Source organism: Rhinopithecus roxellana, chromosome 16 (assembly GCF_007565055.1).
Source record: "Rhinopithecus roxellana isolate Shanxi Qingling chromosome 16, ASM756505v1, whole genome shotgun sequence".
Classification (NCBI taxonomy): domain Eukaryota; kingdom Metazoa; phylum Chordata; class Mammalia; order Primates; family Cercopithecidae; genus Rhinopithecus; species Rhinopithecus roxellana.
In genome coordinates this window covers 57,650,770-57,668,945 of record NC_044564.1, presented here as the reverse complement: position 1 = coordinate 57,668,945, position 18,176 = coordinate 57,650,770, and the positions used below count along the sequence as shown (strand labels likewise).

General features: G+C 37.9%; 1 protein-coding gene across 3 annotated transcripts in view; it reads right to left on the bottom strand.

Annotated features, from left to right (window-relative positions):
• Positions 1 to 7,306: 7,306 nt before the first annotated feature.
• The window catches only part of IL33 (interleukin 33), a 103,624-nt gene continuing 92,754 nt past the window's right edge, over positions 7,307 to 18,176 (bottom strand). For 2 of the 3 annotated variants that reach the window (XM_030920386.1, XM_030920385.1), the window contains exons 3-8: positions 14,661 to 14,786; positions 13,997 to 14,122; positions 12,305 to 12,430; positions 11,688 to 11,738; positions 10,740 to 10,831; positions 7,307 to 9,320 (exon numbers count right to left, since the gene is read on the bottom strand). In XM_030920386.1, coding sequence (XP_030776246.1) covers positions 9,120 to 9,320; positions 10,740 to 10,831; positions 11,688 to 11,738; positions 12,305 to 12,430; positions 13,997 to 14,122; positions 14,661 to 14,786 — 722 coding nt within the window. In that variant the 3' untranslated portion in view covers positions 7,307 to 9,119. The remainder of the gene's footprint in view (positions 9,321 to 10,739; positions 10,832 to 11,687; positions 11,739 to 12,304; positions 12,431 to 13,996; positions 14,123 to 14,660; positions 14,787 to 18,176) is intronic. The other variant, XM_030920387.1, reaches the window with a different exon arrangement.

Below are 18,176 nucleotides of genomic sequence, written 5' to 3'. Positions count from 1 at the left end.
ATTTTTGTCTTAGATAAGTTTGACGTTGTACAATACTGACATCTCTTTGGACTCCAGCCTTTGCAAATATTAGGCTCAATGTCAGGATTGAACAATGAGCAGCAGCTTAGGGCCTCAGCCTAGGCAAGAAGGGAGGACTAGGAAAGTCCAAAGATTGACAAAGAGCAAGCTTACAGGCAGGCAGGCAACTCCAGGTGTCAGAATTCAGGATAAAACAAATCCTTTTGGGTCTCAGATATTATAGACCCAAAAGGTCGTGCTATGAGAGAGAAGATCATGCAAAGAAGTAACCTAAAGTCCAGGTGATCAGTGACCATGCATCATATCTAAATGATGCTGTCCCATAGGCAATTGGAAGCACCATTGACTTGCAACTCAGGAAAGATATCTGGTCTGGAGAGTTATCAGTAAATAAAAGGGCAGCTAAAACCCTGGGAGCTGATGATCTTGGGCAGGGGAGTGTGGAAGGCAATGTGGAGTGAGGAATGAAGAGGGTTGGGGTCTAAGAGTCCTTGATGTCTGTTAATTACTCCTTCCTCAACCGGCAGCAGGCTTCCAGCTGTTCTGAACACTTCCTATCCACTCTCTTAGTTAAGGGAAGGGAGGACCTTGAGATGGCTGAACACACAACAGCCAGCACCGGTCAGATGAGATTGGCAGTGGTTTATTAGTCACATGTACACACAGGGTGGGGAAAGAGCACCCCCACATGCCATCAGGGGCCACATAGAGCAAAGTGAACCAGCAGAGGCTTTGGGAGGCTAAATTGAGTTCAGAGGTTTGTCTGTTCATGGACCTGGACATTCTAATTATTGAATTGAGGCTGTATTTGCAACTTAATATGACAACAGGACTGTCTACTACTTAAGAATGAATGGAAAACTGTAAGAGGGAGGAGTTGAATAAAGGGATGGTGGAAGATAACTAATGTTTTGATTACCAACTGTGCTTCAAGATTTTCGAATGTACCAATTATATTTCCAACTGTATTTCCATTTAATAATCCCATTGTCAGTTCACCCTCAACCTGTCCCAACAAACTCATTATCTTCCTTCGTACTTATTTGTTTTCCACCTCCTCACTTCTGTTTCTGACAGTGTCATTTTCTCAAGCGATACTCCTGCCTCAGCCTCCCGAAGTTCTGGGATAATAGGTGTGAGCTACCATGCCTGGCTGCTAAAAATTTTTGTGGAATTCTGTAGAATTCTTGTGTCTATGTTGATGAAAAACATTGGTCTGTAGTTTTCTTGTATTGTTTGTTTTTGATATCAGTGTATTTTGCCTCATAGAAAAATTCAATAAAACTTCCTCCTCTTCAGTTTTCCTGAAAGAGTTTGTGTAGATTTCATATTATTTCTTCCTTAAATGTTTGGAAGAATTCACTAATGAAGGGTGAAGTTTTCTTATGAGACTTTGAACTTTACATTTAATTTCCTTAATAGATAGAGGGCTATTAATGTTTCTTGCTTCTTCTTGAGTGAATCTTGGTAGTCTGTGCCTCTCAAGGAATTTGTCTGTTTTCATTAGGGTTGTCAAATTTATTGATGTAGTGATGTCTATAATACTTCCATCTTATTCTTTTTAATATCTTTAGAATCTCTACTCATGTCAACTCTGTTATTATTGATAATGGTAATTTGTGTCCTCTTTCTTTTTTTTTTCCTGATCGGTCTGGACAAAGGTTTACCAATTTTATTGATTTTTCTTCAATATACAGCTTTTGATTTCTCTATTTTTTTCTGACCTATTTAATATTAATAAATTATTATATAAATTTTTAGTTATCCAATTCCTGTATCTTGGAACATCTGCACTTTTGTCCAATGATCTTTTGAAGGACTATCAGTCTTTCATTTTTACTATTAAATTTTCTTATATTTATAATGTAATATTCGATGCATATTGTTATGGTCTGAATGGTTGTGTCCCCCCATGTGTTGAAATCCTAACCCACGAGGTGATGGTATTGGGAGGTGAGACTTTTGGGAAGTTATTAGGTCATGAAGGTGGAGCCCTCATGAGTAGGATTTGTGCCTTATAAAGGAGACCCCAGAGAGTTAGGTGGCCTCACTCTGGCCGTGTGAGGTTATAACCAAAAGACACTGTCCAGGGAAAAGGCCCTCATGAGACAATGAATCTGCCAGTGCCTTGATCTTGGTTTTCCCAGCCTCCAGAACTGTGAGAAATAAGTTGCTGTTGTTTTTAAGCTACTCAGTTTTGTTATCGTGGCCTGAATGAGCTAAGACATATATGACAGAATTTATGTAACCTATTTGTAGGTTGAGAAGTATAAATAAATACCTATTTGTTTCTTAGATTTGTTTTGTAGATTAATACCTGGCAGATTTCATCTTCTAATTTCTGCCTCCTACTTTATCTCTCAGAAAATAAGTTCTCTTAAAGTTGTGGAGTCATTTGATTGTCTTTCTGTGTTCTAATTGTACCTAAGAAAAGTCGTTATCCTTATCAGTCAGGTTGGTTTGTTTTTCTAAGCTAACTTTCACTGAGTGCTTGCTGTGTTCCAGGAAATTCTTATCAGTGGCCTAAGGAGCAGGTGTTAACATCATGTCTTCTATGGGTAAATTTTGCTTTAAGGCATATTCATCAGAAAGCCCAACACTAGTTTAAGCACACATGGGTTTATTTTTCTCTCTCAACATAAAGTTTGCAGTTAGTACTAGAAGATTGATGTGGCAGCTCTCCAATGTCACCGGTGACCTGGTATCTTACATTAGGTTCCCCAGGAGCAGATCCTGAGTTAAGGATTATGATAATGTGACTTACTAAGGAAGTATTCCCGAGAAATATTGATAAGGCAGTCAGGGCAGGACAGGGCAAGACAGGGCAGGAATGAACAGGAATCTAAGAATGTGATCTCATGCTAAAGTGCAGCACAGGGCAGATTTAGCATGAGCCCCATAGGATAATTTTTGAGTGAAATTTAAGACAGAGGTATTCCACCCAAGAATTGGGAAGCTGGGCTTTCAAAAACCTTGTGAGGCTGGTGGGAGTGATGCACACTCGTAGACATTTTCATCTCTCTGTGCAAGGGGGCAAAGCAGCATCACTACAACAAAGGCAATCCTTGTAAGAGCTGCAAGTGCTGGATATTGAAAGAACATGGAAGATGGTGGTGGTATGGGTGTGTGGCACATATGGTAATGGTATCAAATAATCCAATATAAAGAAATTCAAGGGAATTTGGGCAGAGCACCAATATCATCTACTACACCAGGATTCCTTTATCTTTCCCTCTTGCCTTTTTTTTTTTCCCTAATTTTTTTGAGATATACTCTTGCTTTGTCACCCAGGCTGGAGTGCAGTGGCATTATCTCAGCTCACTGCATCCTCTGCCTCCCAGGTTGAATCGATTCTCCTGCCTCAGCCTCCTGAGTAGCCGGGATTACAGGAGTGCACCACCACACCCAGCTAAGTTTTGTATTTTTAGTAGAGATGGGGTTTCTCCGTGTTGGCCAGGCTGGTCTCGAACTCCTGACCTCAAGTGATCTGCCTGCCTTGGCCTCCCAAAGTGCTGGGATTATAGGCGTGAGCCTGGTCCAGCCCCTCCTGCCACTTCTTCTAATGTGGAGGCCTTTGTCCTCATGCTCATCACCTTGTGGTCAGAAGTTGGCTGCTCTGCATTTAGCATCCTATCTATGGCTCAGGCAGGAAGAGAAGAAGGAGTAAAAGACTGAAAAAGGGCATGCCAGTCAAATATGTCTTTTTAAAAGAAGTTTTTCTTAAACCATTATCCTGCTTATATTTTATTGTCCAGAACTATGCCAAATGGTTACCCCATCTAGCTGCATAGGAATCTGGGAAAGAGTGTATTTTTAGTTATGTGCACTGTTATCTGATAAAAAAAAAAAATGAGGGTCTATTGGTAAAGCAGTAAGGGTGGTGGTTGTGGATATTAGGTAGACAATTACAATATTTGGTGCTCCCTATTTACAGAGGAGAAATAGATATTGAGAGAGGTTACTTACCTTGCCAAAGTTGCACAGCCTATAAGCAGCAAACCAACCCTGTTCTTAATCCACTGGACACTGATTCACATAATCTCTTTGTGGGAGCATCCTCTGTGCTAGGGACTGTAATTAAGCTTGGATGAGTGTTTCATCTTTGTATTAGGGTTCTCCAAAGGGACAGAACCAGTAGGAGATATATATATATATATATGTGGACATATACACACACACATACACACAATGTATATATACACTCTATATCTATCTATCTATCTATCTATCTATCTATCTATCTATCTATCTATCTATCTATCTATCTATCTATCTGAGTTTATTAAGGATAATTGGCTCACACAATTACAAGGTAAAGTCCCAAAATAGGCCCTCTACAAGTTGGGGGAAAAAGAGAAGCTGGTAGAGTGGTTTAGTCCAAGACCGAAAGTCTCAAATCCAAGGAGGCTGAAAGTGTGGCCCTCAGTCTGAGGCCGAAGGCCCAAGAGCCCCTAGGAGGCCACTAGTGCAAATCTCAGAGTCCAAAAACTGAAGAACCTAGAGTCTGATGTCCAAGGATAGGAGGAGAGGAAGCAAGTACCTGGCAAGGGAAGAGAGAATGAGAAGACTAAGTAAGCAAGTTTATCACCCTTCTTCCACCTGGTTTGTTCTAGTTGTGCTGGTGACTGATTGAATGGTGCCTACCGACATTGAGGGTGGTTCTTCCTTTTTCAGTCCACTGACTCAAAAGTCAATCTTGGCAGGATGCTGTGGCTCAGCCTGTAATCCCAGCATTTTGGAAGGCTGAGGCAGGCGAATTGCTTGAGCCCAGGAGTTTGAGACCAGCCTGGACAACATAGTGAAACCATGGCTCTACAAAAAGATACAAATATTAGGTGGATGTGATGGCACACGCCTGTAGTCCCAGCTACCCAGGAGGCTGAGGTAGGAGGATTGCTTGAGCCTGGGAGGCTGAGGTTGCAGTGAGCTGAGATTGCTCTACTGTACTCCAGCCTAGGTGACAGAGTGAGACCCTGTCTCAAAAATAAACAAACAAACAAAAATGTCAGTCTCCTTTGGCAGCACCTTCACAGGCACACCCGGAAACAATACTTTACCAGCCATGTAGGCATCCCTCAATCCAGTGAAGTTGACACCTAATATTAACCATCATAGTCATCTTGGCACTTCAGCAGGAAATAATTCATCGATTTTCTCTTTACCAACTTGCATTCACTTTCATCTCTTGATGTATTTCCTCAGATTCCTAAGTCCCCATACCAAATCCTGACCACTAAAGGGGTTAAAACAACTGAATTTACCCCTTTTACCTAAGACCTGCATGAGGAACCTGCTTAACAAGACCTTGAGAATGGATATAATAGATCAGGGTGGGTTTTAGGGTATGGGGATAGACAATTCAGTTATATTTCTTTCCCTGATGACAAACCCACACTGATCTTTCTCACTTTTGCACAACTGTACTGCAGAATTGGAGTTATAATACATATGGTACATGTTTTAGGGGGCCAGGCACGGTGGCTCACGCCTGTAATCCCAGCACTTTGGGAGGCCAAGGCAAGTGGATCCCAAGATCAGGAGTTCAAGACCAGCCTGGCCAATATGGTGAAGCCCTGTCTCTACTTAAAAAATACAAAAATTAGCTGGGCTTGGTGGTGGGCACCTGTAGTTCCAGCTACTCGGGAAGCTGAGGCAGGAGAATCGCTTGAACCCGGGAGGCGGAGGTTGCAGTGAGCTGAGATCATGGCACTGTACTCCAGCCTGGGTGACAGAGTGAGACTCTGTTTAAAAAGAGTAATAATACTACATATTTTATATGTTTTAATTTCTATGTGAACAAGGAGCATGGCTTAGGTTTCTTTTGTGCTGTCATGGTGCCTAGCAAAGTCTAGTACATATGGCGCCTATTTGATGTATAACTGCTGGAAGATGAGATTTCAGGGCTGTATAGGCTTATACTTGAAGGGAGAAGGAGTTTTGGGACAAGCCTACTGCTCCAACTCCCACTGGAGTACCACATCTGAAGATTTCTTTTTTTTTAAATTACTTAATTTTTAAAAAATTTTTGTTACAGGTTTGAGGGTACTTGTGAAGATTTGTTACATAGGTAAAGTCATGTCATGGGAGTTTGTTGTGCAGATTATTTCATCACCCAGGGATTAAGCCCAGTACCCAATAGTTATTTTTTCTGTTCATCTCCCTCCTCCCACCCTCCACCCTCAAGTAGACCCCAGTCTGCTTGTCTTTATAAGTTCATAATGACCTCCAGCTCCATCCATATTCCCACAAAAGACATGATCTTGTTCTTCTTTATGACTGCATAGTATTCTAGTGTGTATATGTACCACTTTCTTTATCCAGTCCATCACTGATGGACATTTAGGTTAATTCTGTGTCTTTGCTATTGTGAATAGTGCTGCAATGAACATTTGTGTACATGTATTTTCATGGTAGAATGATTTATATTCCTATTCTTCTGGGTATATACCCAGCAATGGGATTGCAGCTGAAGATTTCTATCCATCATGAAATTTTTCAGCATGAGGCACAAAGATTGAAATTATTTTTTGGCTTATTTTGTTCTGCAAAGTGGGGATTATGAATAAATTGTTTTAGTCTTAAATTAAGCTGCTGTTTTCTAATTAGATTGGCAATTTTCTTTCCAAATTCCACCTAAATCTCAACTCTTACCTATTATTTCCCAATTCTAAGTCATTTTACTCATTCAGATAAAATTTTCTTGACAATATTTCAAGATATTCAGTAAATACATAAAAACCTAAAGAACACAAATAAAATGAGGAAAAAGTAAGTTTTGACACAATTATCCTTTCTGATACAATTAAATGAACAAATTATTTCCAGTAATGTGTATTTGGACCATCAAAACACATACAGGTAAGTGACAAAAATGCCACCCCACATTTGAATATTTTAATCAAATTGTACTGACTATAATGATGGTGGAATTTTTTTCTTAAAAAAAGGAAAATTAAACACAGAAAATAAGTGTGCTGAGTTGAAAGTTATCTACATAAGGAGTCAGAATAATAAGATCAAGGTTCTGGTGCAGGACCTGTTGGCTGTTTGATCCTGAGTAAAAGTCACTGAACACCTTTGTGTCACCCACCAGTATGGGCACTGACAGTACACAGGTGAAAAAGACACAATCTCTTCTCTTGAAAATGTTACTTAGTTTTGAATCACCAAAATTATCAGGTAATGACCTACTCCGGATACCAACATTGGTAGGTTGGAATATGCTTACTTTCACTTAAGAATTTCAGAATATTAAGTCATCGTATGATAAAATCATTATAGTCTCACATACTCTTGGAAAATATATTTTATTCAATAATATAAACAATGTAGTAGATACATTTGGTTATTTAATAATCATTTTAAGTTTATCGTACAGATGCACACGTCAATAATTAGTGTTTTTCAGAAGGGATGATATACATTCTGCTTTTATTTTTATCTCTTGGTAACAATTATTGACAAAACAATGAAACAAAGATATATTGTTTTACAATTGTAATACCCTGGTATAGTAATTCTCAGCCTTTTTTATCTTATATTCTACCAGCACTTACATCTAATAGGTTTCAATAAAGTAGAAATTTAAAAGTACATACTTTCAGAAAAGGTCATATTTCATATTCTGTTACTATGTTAGTCATTTATCATAAGTATTAAGTCTAAGAAAAATTGCAAAAGAAATTGCTAAGACTTTTAAAACTATTCCTTTAGTAGTTAAAAAAAGTTATATCGTTGAGTATAAATTGTATTGCCCTAGTGACAGTAAAAAACAAAGATGTTTAGCAAAAAATATTGCCATTAATAGGTTTATCTAAAATTCTACAATAGAAAAAGCAGAATAAAGGTGTTGGCATCCAGAGGTCAGGTGATATAGAAATGAAATTCAGGGGGTGCAAAAGATATATCAAGGACATGGTAGTTAAAAGAAATGAAAAGAGACAGATGTCAAATGAATATTCCGCAGTAAGCAGGGTTTTCAGGAATCTGGACAACAAAAAGACTTGAGCACATGGGAAGCAAGGATTAAAAGCAACTTCACCCAGTGTGACTGCGAGTATATCAAAAGACATAGGTCCGTGGAAGCCAGGGTCAGAAGGGATGGTAGGCCACGAACATGAGGGACAGTCAGTTACTGAAATGTTAATGTTAATTCGGTATCTCATCTAGGCTCTGGTAGGTTAGAGGACTTCTGGCCTTACCATGGTAGTTGGATTATATGGTACCCGAATGCTCTAAAACATGTTGTGGCTTAGTACTTAAAAAAAAAAAAAAAGTTTTAGCATGTTACATATTCCCAATAAATGAAATTTTATGTCTGAACTAAAATTTACTTCACTTCCTGATGTAAGAATGCCTTGCTTAAAGTAAACTCAATATATAAAAACCAGAATTTTAAAAATTAAACAATTAGAAATGAAGTTATTCACTTTATAAGTACTGAATTTATTTGTCTTAATTTTTCAATTATCTTTACTTTTTCACACATTTATGTTACCTGGCTTGCCATGTGGGCCTTTGAAGTTCCGTATCCCCTGACAGTAAGGGACAGCTGCTCTGAGTGGTGCCTAAGACATCTACAAACAAACCTGGTGTTTTATTCCAGTTGAAAAAATGATAACTCTGTGAAGCATCTGCTCTTGTTTTTACTAGCAGCTCTAGTGTTTGAGCCTATTGTTTGGAACGGGGGAAAATTATTTCTCCAAGTAGCTCTTTAAAATGGATCCTTGAATACAGAGAGACAAGCTATGGCTCTGTCTCTCCTCAGTGGCCTTAGCTCTAAATGTGAAGTTCTTTCTGGACTGAAACTAGAGAAAAGTGAAGGTCAGACTGTATCTCTTTAGAATGTTGACAGTTTCTTTACCAATACCCTATTTAATATACTGATATTTGCATTGAATATGCAGTTATACAGAGGGAAATAAAAAAAGAACTGAAACATTAGAAAAAATATTTTTATGTATAATAAGGAAAACATTCCACAGCATGCTAAGCGCTCTTCATTTCCCTTAGATGTCACCGTCTCTTTCTTTATCTTTCATTCCTTTTCCAGTGGTAGCATTTGGGTGCTCAACCCAAGACCCACAAGTTTCCATCAACTAAATTTCAGAGAGCTTAAACAAGATATTCTCACTATACAAATTCTCAGAAGAGTCTACTTTAATCAGAGCAAGATGATTATCCTTTACACCTATAAACACTCCAGGATCAGTCTTGCATTCAAATGAAACACAGTTGAAGGGCTTATTATGAAGGACAAAGAAGGCCTGATCTGGCAGTGGTTTTTCACACTTATGGAGCTGAGGAAACAAGAGAGAAAGCAATCCATATGTGAATGGGAAGTTCAGAGTCAACGTTACCTGCCTGTATTGGAAACTAAAGGGGAATACTTATGTATGACTTGATATTTCTAACACACTTGCTTAGTGAGTAGCAGAGGGGAGATGAGGAGAAGTGAGTACAGGGCCAGAGGGATGGAGGGTGGATTTGATTTGATTCACTGATAGTCAATATAGTTAGAGAGGCAGTATGGATTGGGGTGATTGGATCTGGATGCAGCAGTTCTGGATTTGTGCCCTTCTTTTGACATGTACTATCTCTGAGACCTTGGGCATGTTGCTTTATCTCTCAAGCCTCATTTTTTTAGTCTAACTAGTTTTCTAGATCAGTCAATCCTCAAAATACCTACAGAATATGAATAAATATAAATGATTATTATTTTGGGGCACTGAGTTTTGGGATGGTTTGTTGCATAGCAACAGTTGACCAATACAACAACTCCATTGTAGAGTTACTGTGAGTATTAAATAAAATAATATTTGTAAAACATTTAGCACAGTGCTTGCTATATAATAGAGCTCAGTCTAAGTAGCTCTATTATTGAGTAGTTATACATTCCAAACACTGGATTATATATGTTTAGGAATATTTTATTAGGAAGATACTGGTTACTATCCACTGTTTATGTTAATAAGGCCTTACATGGCTGTGTTAGTTAGCTTTATAATTTTGTGTATTTATATAATTTATCTTCTATATTATGCTCTTCTGTTTTCTTCCATGCCTCTACCTTTGACTTGTTTGTCAAAATAGTTATAATTACACATCATGACCAATATAATAATACCATTTATTAACTAAAGAAGAATATGCAATGAATCCTATGTTCAGAATGTAGATGTTAGATTATTTATAAATCTTGGCACATGGAAACACTTATGACCCTCCCTTAAGCAGGCTCAGAATGGAAAATTATTTTTTCATATTTGTTTAAGAAAACGATATTATACAAAGAAATGTTTCCTAGAGGAACATAGTAGTTCCTAAAGCCAAATAGCAAGGATTTGAGATCATTCTATATAACAGTGCTTCTCAAACTTTAAGGCACATATGAATTTCCTGGAGATTTGTTAAAATATGCTGATTCCGATTTATTTCTGGGAGGCTTGGAATCTTGTATCTCTAACAAGCTCTCAGGTGATGCTGTGCTGCTGGCAGAGAGCAGACTTTCAGTAGCAAAGTCATACATGCCACTTTCCTGCCTTCCTTACTCTAGAAGAAAGTCATTTGTAGTAAGTGATTGTGCTTTATATACAATAGCACAAAAGAAATCCTTCTGCAAAATACCCCAACACCCAAATCTACACAAGTTGGTGGCGTCATGCATGACAGTTATGTAATCATATATATATGTATAAGTTTTTTCTTTTTTTTTTTACCTCCACAGAGTGCTCCTTGTTGTTGGCTTGCAACCAGAAGTCTTTTGTAGGACTCAGGGTTACCATTAACATCTTACCATCAACACCATCACCTTACAATTAAGAAAGTATAAATGATAAAGTTAAGAACTGTAACTCATCTTTATTTAAATGAATTCAGCACCCAGGAAAAGACTCTAAGACATTACATTAAAATAATTACTTCATTCACTAACAGGTAACTTAGAAGTATTTGTACTCAAATTCAAGAGGGACTGATAAGTAGAGGGTGCTTATAAACCGGAGAGAAATTAGTTTTCTTATATGCTTTTTTAACTGGAGAGTTGTGACCCTAATGGGTACTTCTCTGGGCATCAGATTTCCTGTCTGCATGTAAAGCCACTCATAGTGTCCCCCAATATTCATTCCTCTTTTGGGATGGTAATACAACATTCCCCAGCTTGCCTTCTTATGGCTAAGTGTAGTAATACAACTGAGTTCTGACCAATGTGAGATGAGAGGAAGTGTTATATGCAACTTCTAGGTTGTACCCTTAAAGGGAAATAGAATGCATGCATCTGTTTTTCTCTGTCCTGTTGACCGGGCATTGTCATGCTCCCAAGTACTCTTGAACCACGTAGATGTTGGCAGAACCACAAGATGGAAGGAGATGGGTTCCCTGGACAACTTGTTGAGCCATTCCAGCCCTGGCTAAGACAGAAAGTTTTATCTAGCATAAGCCACTCTTGTTTTGGATCTCTATTAAGTATAGCCAAAACTTTATCCTAACGATTAAGCTGTAAAATGGATGAGAATGCATCCTCTGAGAATCTAAGGTTTTACCATGAGCTTGGGTTGGAGATAACCTTTTGAGACTATCTTTTTTCCTATGGGGCAAAAAGGATTTTATTTATCTTTACCCCATACTTAAGAATTCAAGCATTATAGCTACCCAGCCCTCCAAATTACCTGATTCACTTGAGGGGTGTTGAGACTCATAGTAACTCAGTAACACCTTATCTGAAAGAGAATACAGAAAATCCCTCTGGTGAGACACAATTTTCTTAAGTTTTCAGTTCCAACACATATATAACATCAGAAAATATCCTCCCGTTTTATTATATATCAATAAAAGCAAAACTTTTGTGGTTTTGAGAAAGGTCTCAAAAATGCATGAATATGCTCTGACAAATTTTCCAATATAGTTGTTATTAAAATATTTAAAATATTTTTCATAGCATTGACAAAGAGGTTGTACTTTGGTGATACTAATAAGGCTAGAAAGATCTGCTGGATAATTTAAAGATAGCAAATACCTGTGGTCCCTCTTTCCATCTTTCACAACAGATACTACATTTCAATGTCAGCATTCTTCTCTGATGAACCTGACAAAACTTCTGAATCCATCTTAACATAGAAGTGGATTCAGGCATCCACTGCCAATGCATTAGAGTTAGCATACAGCATGACTTGTTTGCCATGTCTAAGTTAATCTATTGTTTAAAGTTTGGTAGATTTGGTTTTATTAAAACATTTTACTTTTATTAGTCATTATTACATCATTATAGAAAAAGAAAATAATCTACCTTTCTTTTTATCTTTTTTCAAGTCTTCAACATATATCTCATAACTTTCATCCTCCAAAGCAAAAGTAATGGATTGATCATTGTATGTGCTTAGAGAAGCAAGAGATTCTGTAATAGGTGAAATTCCTGTTGTTAAGAATTCAAAAACTTGTCAGGTACAATTCTTTTGGCAACCTTTTTAAAAAATGCTCTCTCAAAAAACATTTTTGCAATTTGAGTTGCATTTTATATGTCACCGTTGGCTAGATGAAAGCCTTTGGCATAAGTTTTACATAGCTCAAAGGCTGAGATGTAACCCTTGAATGGGATTAAAGGTGCTAGTGTCCTGCACAAAGGCCCTGGGAGGCCATGTGAGTGTGCTTATGGGAGAGTTTGGTGGGGAAAAAGAAAATGGAAACCAACAGACACTGCTTGAGGAAAACTTCACTTCATGACACCACATGGTCTGGGGACTGTGGTAAAGAAGGAACTGTATTTTGATAGACATGGATAAATAAATGTTCATCTATAAAGTATGGAGTTACCCAGAAGTTTCTGGCAGTCCTGGAGAATGTGGGTATGAGCTCTGTTCTCTCCTCTGGCTAAATCACGGGGACACTTAGTGCAGTGCTCTTAACTTTTAAAAAGTGTCAAAATACACATAGAAAATGATAATATTTTTATAGGCTGCTGTGGTAAACTGGAGCAGATTTAGGGACTACCTATATGGGGCCTGGAAAAAAATAGTATACAAAATATTAAGGAGAATGTTAAATACTGAATTTGTACATGAACTTCTAAAGTAAATGATTTAGAAATACTGAATGAGAAACTTCAGTGTTTCTAAACTTCAGTGGGAATTTAGGACATTTATAGCAGGAATAATGCTTGAAATGGCAACTGCAATTCCAGGAAAAGTTTTTTTTTTTTTTTTCTGAGACAGCTGCTCTTGTTGCCCAGACGAGAGTGCCCTGGCATGATCTCGGCTCACTGCAACCTCTGTCAGGGTTCAAGCGATTCTTGTGCCTCAGCCTCACAAGTAGCTGGGATTATGGGTGCACACCACCACAACTGACTAATTTTTCTAGTTTTAGTAAAGACAGGGTTTCGCCATGTTGGCCAGGCTGGTGTTGAACTCCTAACCTCAGGTGATCCGTCAACCTCTCAGCTTCCCAAAGTGCTGGGATTACAGGTATAAGCCACCACGCCTGGCCAAGTTTTTTTTTTTTTTTTTAATGATGATCTCTTCACTTCCTGATAGTCATCATCAACTTGGAACCTTGTACAAGGATGTGATAAAATTTAAAACCATTGTAACTACTACTTAAAGTGTATAAAGTGTTAGAATTACGTTTAAAAATACAATAGCTTTTTTCTTTAATGGTCAAAATGTTGAAATTTGGGGGGGAAATGTGTTTTTTCCCCAAAATATAACATATTTTCACCAAAACTAATGACCATGGGATTCCAATCCATAGCAAGTATTTCAAAATAATGATGGTGTGCTAACTAAAGAATGCCTGTGCATTATTAGAACAGCTACCTTGTGCCACTTTGGATACTATTAGATGAGTACATCAGCTGCAAATGGGCAGAAGTTTCTGGTACACATTAAAGACACAGACTTGGGACTGCTACCTGGAGTAGCACTTTCCACGGTCCTGTGTCACACCTCCCTCCTCACTCCCACATCACTCCTGTAACCAGTCATACCTGTGATACTTGAATCATGAAGTGCTCTAGTATATTTCGGGACCCCTGATATACCAAAGGCAAAGCACTCCACAGTAGACTGCTGTTGACAGGCAGCGAGTACCAGATGTCCTTTGTACTTTCTACCTGCAGACCAGATGGGATTAGGGATGGACCATCAATCCCCACTCTGCACAAACACCCCTTTGAGAATTCCCAGTGAAGGTTTCTTGCTGAGAGTAGTGCTTGACTCCAGGGCTTTGGCCACTCCGTGGACCAAAGGGATTGATAGCTCCTGGCACACTTATACCCCAGTAGAAGCACATTCATTAGAGATCAGGAGGAAGAAAACTAGTCACCCACAATCTCAACACCCAAAAGGTAAGCACTATTAACACTTAAACCTACTTCCTTTAAATTAAAAAAATTCACTTAAAAATATTGTAAACATATTTACACATAGTTGTGTATCTTTAATTTTCACTTAACATTATAACATAATCATTTCTCTCATGCTATTGAAAATTCTTTGCCCTTTTTAAAATAGCTAAAAACCAGTTTGTCATCCTTAATATTTTCTAAAAGGAACCTTGGAGTGAGGAAAAATAATTGCATATTTAGATGTGGTAAGCAAAGGCAAATAGATCCCCATCACTATTGCCAGAGAATGTACAGTTCCCCTTACCTGTTTTCAGTGAAGGCCTTTTGGTGGTTTCTCTCCTAAAGTAACAGGCCTCCTTTTTTATCGTAAGGCCAGAGCGGAGCTTCATAAAGTACACGTGGCAAACTTCTTTGGCCTTCTGTTGGGATTCTAAACAATTGAAAAACTTGTGAGACTGTTTCATTCCATTCATCTTTATCCTTTTACAAATCCTGAGTGTAGCAGACCCAGAAAGCAAGTCCTAGTTCACAGTATCTTATCAGAAACCCTTAGGTCAGCTGTGTTTCAAAATTCATAATTTTTTAGGTTTTAGGGTTGTAATAGAGAGCATATACTGTATATATGTAGCACCCCAGAAGAGAGAGGGCAGGACTCCATAATCAAAATTAGTTAATTTTATGTTGAAACATAGGAAAATTTACACAAAGTAAAATAAAGACCTCATGTTAGTTCACATCAGGAGTTAACTAATAAATGAGGTTAGGTCATATTTTGCTGTCAAATAAGTTCTGAAAAACTTTAGGTCTTTAGAAAAAAATTTTGGTTTTCAGAATTCCATATGAGGGAGTGTGAACCTGTATCCAACATATATCAACCTTTGCCTAATTGAGGGGGATCTTTTACTCATATGAAATGTGCAATCTTTTCTCCTTATCTAGAATACACTTTTAATAATTTTGGGGGGATTGCTGAAGTCTACGAAGGTTATTGATATTAAAATAACTACTGTTTACTAAGTGTCTACAGTGAGCCAAACACCATGCTAATGATTTTACATATGTCTCCATTTAATTCTTCATAATAATCTTGCAAGATAGGCATTATTGACCCCATTTTACAGATGATAATCTGAGGCTCTCAGGAGTCAGTCATGACACTTGCCCAAGATTACAGGGCTGGCGAGAAGTTGTGATTGAAGTGTGTCTAAAATCAAACCTATTCTTTCCATTACCATCCACTTACCGTCATCTAAGAAAATGCTACACTACAATTTGAGGGACTAACAAAATGCAAATTCAAATTAAATCAGTTGAAGTAAAAAAGTTAATTGATTATTCAGTAATTATTTCATTTTGCTAAAGAAAAATCTAAGTCTCAAAAGGAAAATTGAATTTGCTACTTGGAAAATCATAAAAAATCTTTCAGAATCAAGTAGAAAAGAAAATTATAACACATGAGTCACAGGACCTCAATTTTTAACATTATATAGTAAATTAATTATCAAGCAATTTACACAGTAAAGTCAAATTTCAATTAGTCACAGTAATTCAGAAAATAAAATAATTATTTGTGACTTTGGGAATCATTTTATGAATTAAAAAAATTCTCCAGAGGATTTGCCTTCCTAAAATAATGCTTTTCAAAGATAAGTGGAAAAGCTTTTATTAGTTGTTATTTTGAATTAATCCACATCTTGCCTCCAATTCAGAGTAGGTACCTTTAACTATCTTCAACTGATTTAACAAGGGAAGACCACTGAATTATATTCACACCCACTCTGGAACTCTTTGCCATTGATTCTCAATTCAGAAATATCAACTGTGGTATCTTGTATTTATATTTTAGTGCTTTTACACTTACAAAGATAATTTATAAAGAAAACTAGTGCTAGAGCCAGCATTGTACTTATTCTCCTAGCAAGTAATTTAATGCAGTACTTTACTGACCCTTGTATTAATTCGTTTTCTGCTACTTTCACAGAATACTATAGACTTGGTAATTTATAAAGGAAAAAAATTTGTTGGCCAGGTGCTGTGACTCACACCTGTAATCCCAGCAATTTGGGAGGCTGAGGCGAGAAAATCGCTTGAGACTAGGTGTTCAAGACCAGCCTGGGCAACACAGTAAGACCCTGTCTCTACAAAAAATTAAAAAAAAAAAAATAGCTGGGCATGGTGGCCTGCTTCTGTAGTCTCAGCAACTTGGGAGGCTGAGACCAAAGGATTGCTTGAGCCTGGGAGTTTGAGGCTATAGTGAGCTATAATCATGCCATGGCACTCCAGCCTGGGTGACAGAGTGCAACCCTGTCTCTAAAAAAAGAAAAAACAGAGAGAAAATTATTTATTACACTTCTGGAGGCAGGCAAATCCAAGAATATTGTGCAGGCATCTGGTGAGGATCATCTGATGGTGGAGGGCAGCAGTGAGTACATGAGTCAGAGAGGAAATCCGGCGAACTCACTTTTATAACAAACCCAGTCTCTTGATAACCAAACCACTCCCATGATAACAGCAGTAATCTGTTCATGATAGTGGAGTTCTCATGACCTAATTACATCTTAAAGATCCGACCTCTCCAGAGGTTGCAGTGAGCCGAGATAGTACCACTGCACTCCAGCCTGGCGACAGAGTGAGACTCTGTCTCAAAAAAAAAAAAAAAAAAAAAAGAAAGAAAGAAAAGAAAAAAAGACCTGACCTCTCAACACTGTTACAATGGTGATTAAATTTTAACATGAGTTTTGGTGGAAACATGCAAACCATAGCAACTATACCACATTGTCTTTTCAAAGCTAAAAGGCATAATATGATAACTGAAAGAATGCTCACTCCTTATATTCTTTATATTTTAGTCAGCATCACATGGGAACATGATAGGCATGCCTAATACTGAGTGTGGGCTCTGGGGGAACAGGATATCAGTCTGGGTAGTTAAAAGTGAGGATCACAATACTGAGGAAGTACTGAAGATGTAGAAGACTTTAGGAGATAAGAAGAGAGTTAAAGATACAGGTGTGAGGGCTAGCATCTATTGGACAAGCACTGCTTACAGTTCAAGGATGGGGGTTACTACATTTGAAGTATTGAAAACACTTTGCATCAGGAGAATTTTGAAGAACATATGCTTTGGTGTTTTGGGAAGCTGAAAGTGTGAGGTTTGTGTTCTGGAGAGGAAAGTGTAAAGCTGGCATGGACATGTGGACTTTGCAGGAAGGAGCATTCCACTGGGGTCAAAGAGCCAGCTCTAATGTATATAAGGGCTGTTACCACTTTCTATGTTTCTATCCTGCCTGCTCCCTGAGGGCAATAGCTTAGTATGAATTTTAAGAAAATTCCCATAGCTAATTTCATCATAACAGCAGCATAAATCCCTCAGGAATTTCTGGTGAGTAAATAGGAAGGATCCTGGAAATCTTTCTATAATTCTGCCACTCAGAGAACAAGACTATGGCTGATAGAAACCACAGAGGTGAAGCACTCCATCTTTCATTTCTCCCCAAGCACGGATTTTACCAAGGTGTCTTCTTACTGCTTACTACCCTTTACCTGTCTGTGGCAATGGACTCTCAGGACTACTTATTTCTTTGAACCCCTCTTTCCTTATGCCATGTCACCAGTTTCCCTCGGTTCTTCTTGTTTCTCTCTGACTAGTGCACCTTGTCTCTTTGTTAGTTATCCCTCTTGTGTCTGCTCATAAATGTTGGTGTTTCTCAGGGTTTTGACTTTTTCTTCTTCTCTCACTCTAAACTTTCTTCCTGGGAAATCATGCTTGCTTCAATGACTTCAATCACCTTTTTAGAGGCTGATGACTCCCTAGACTGTA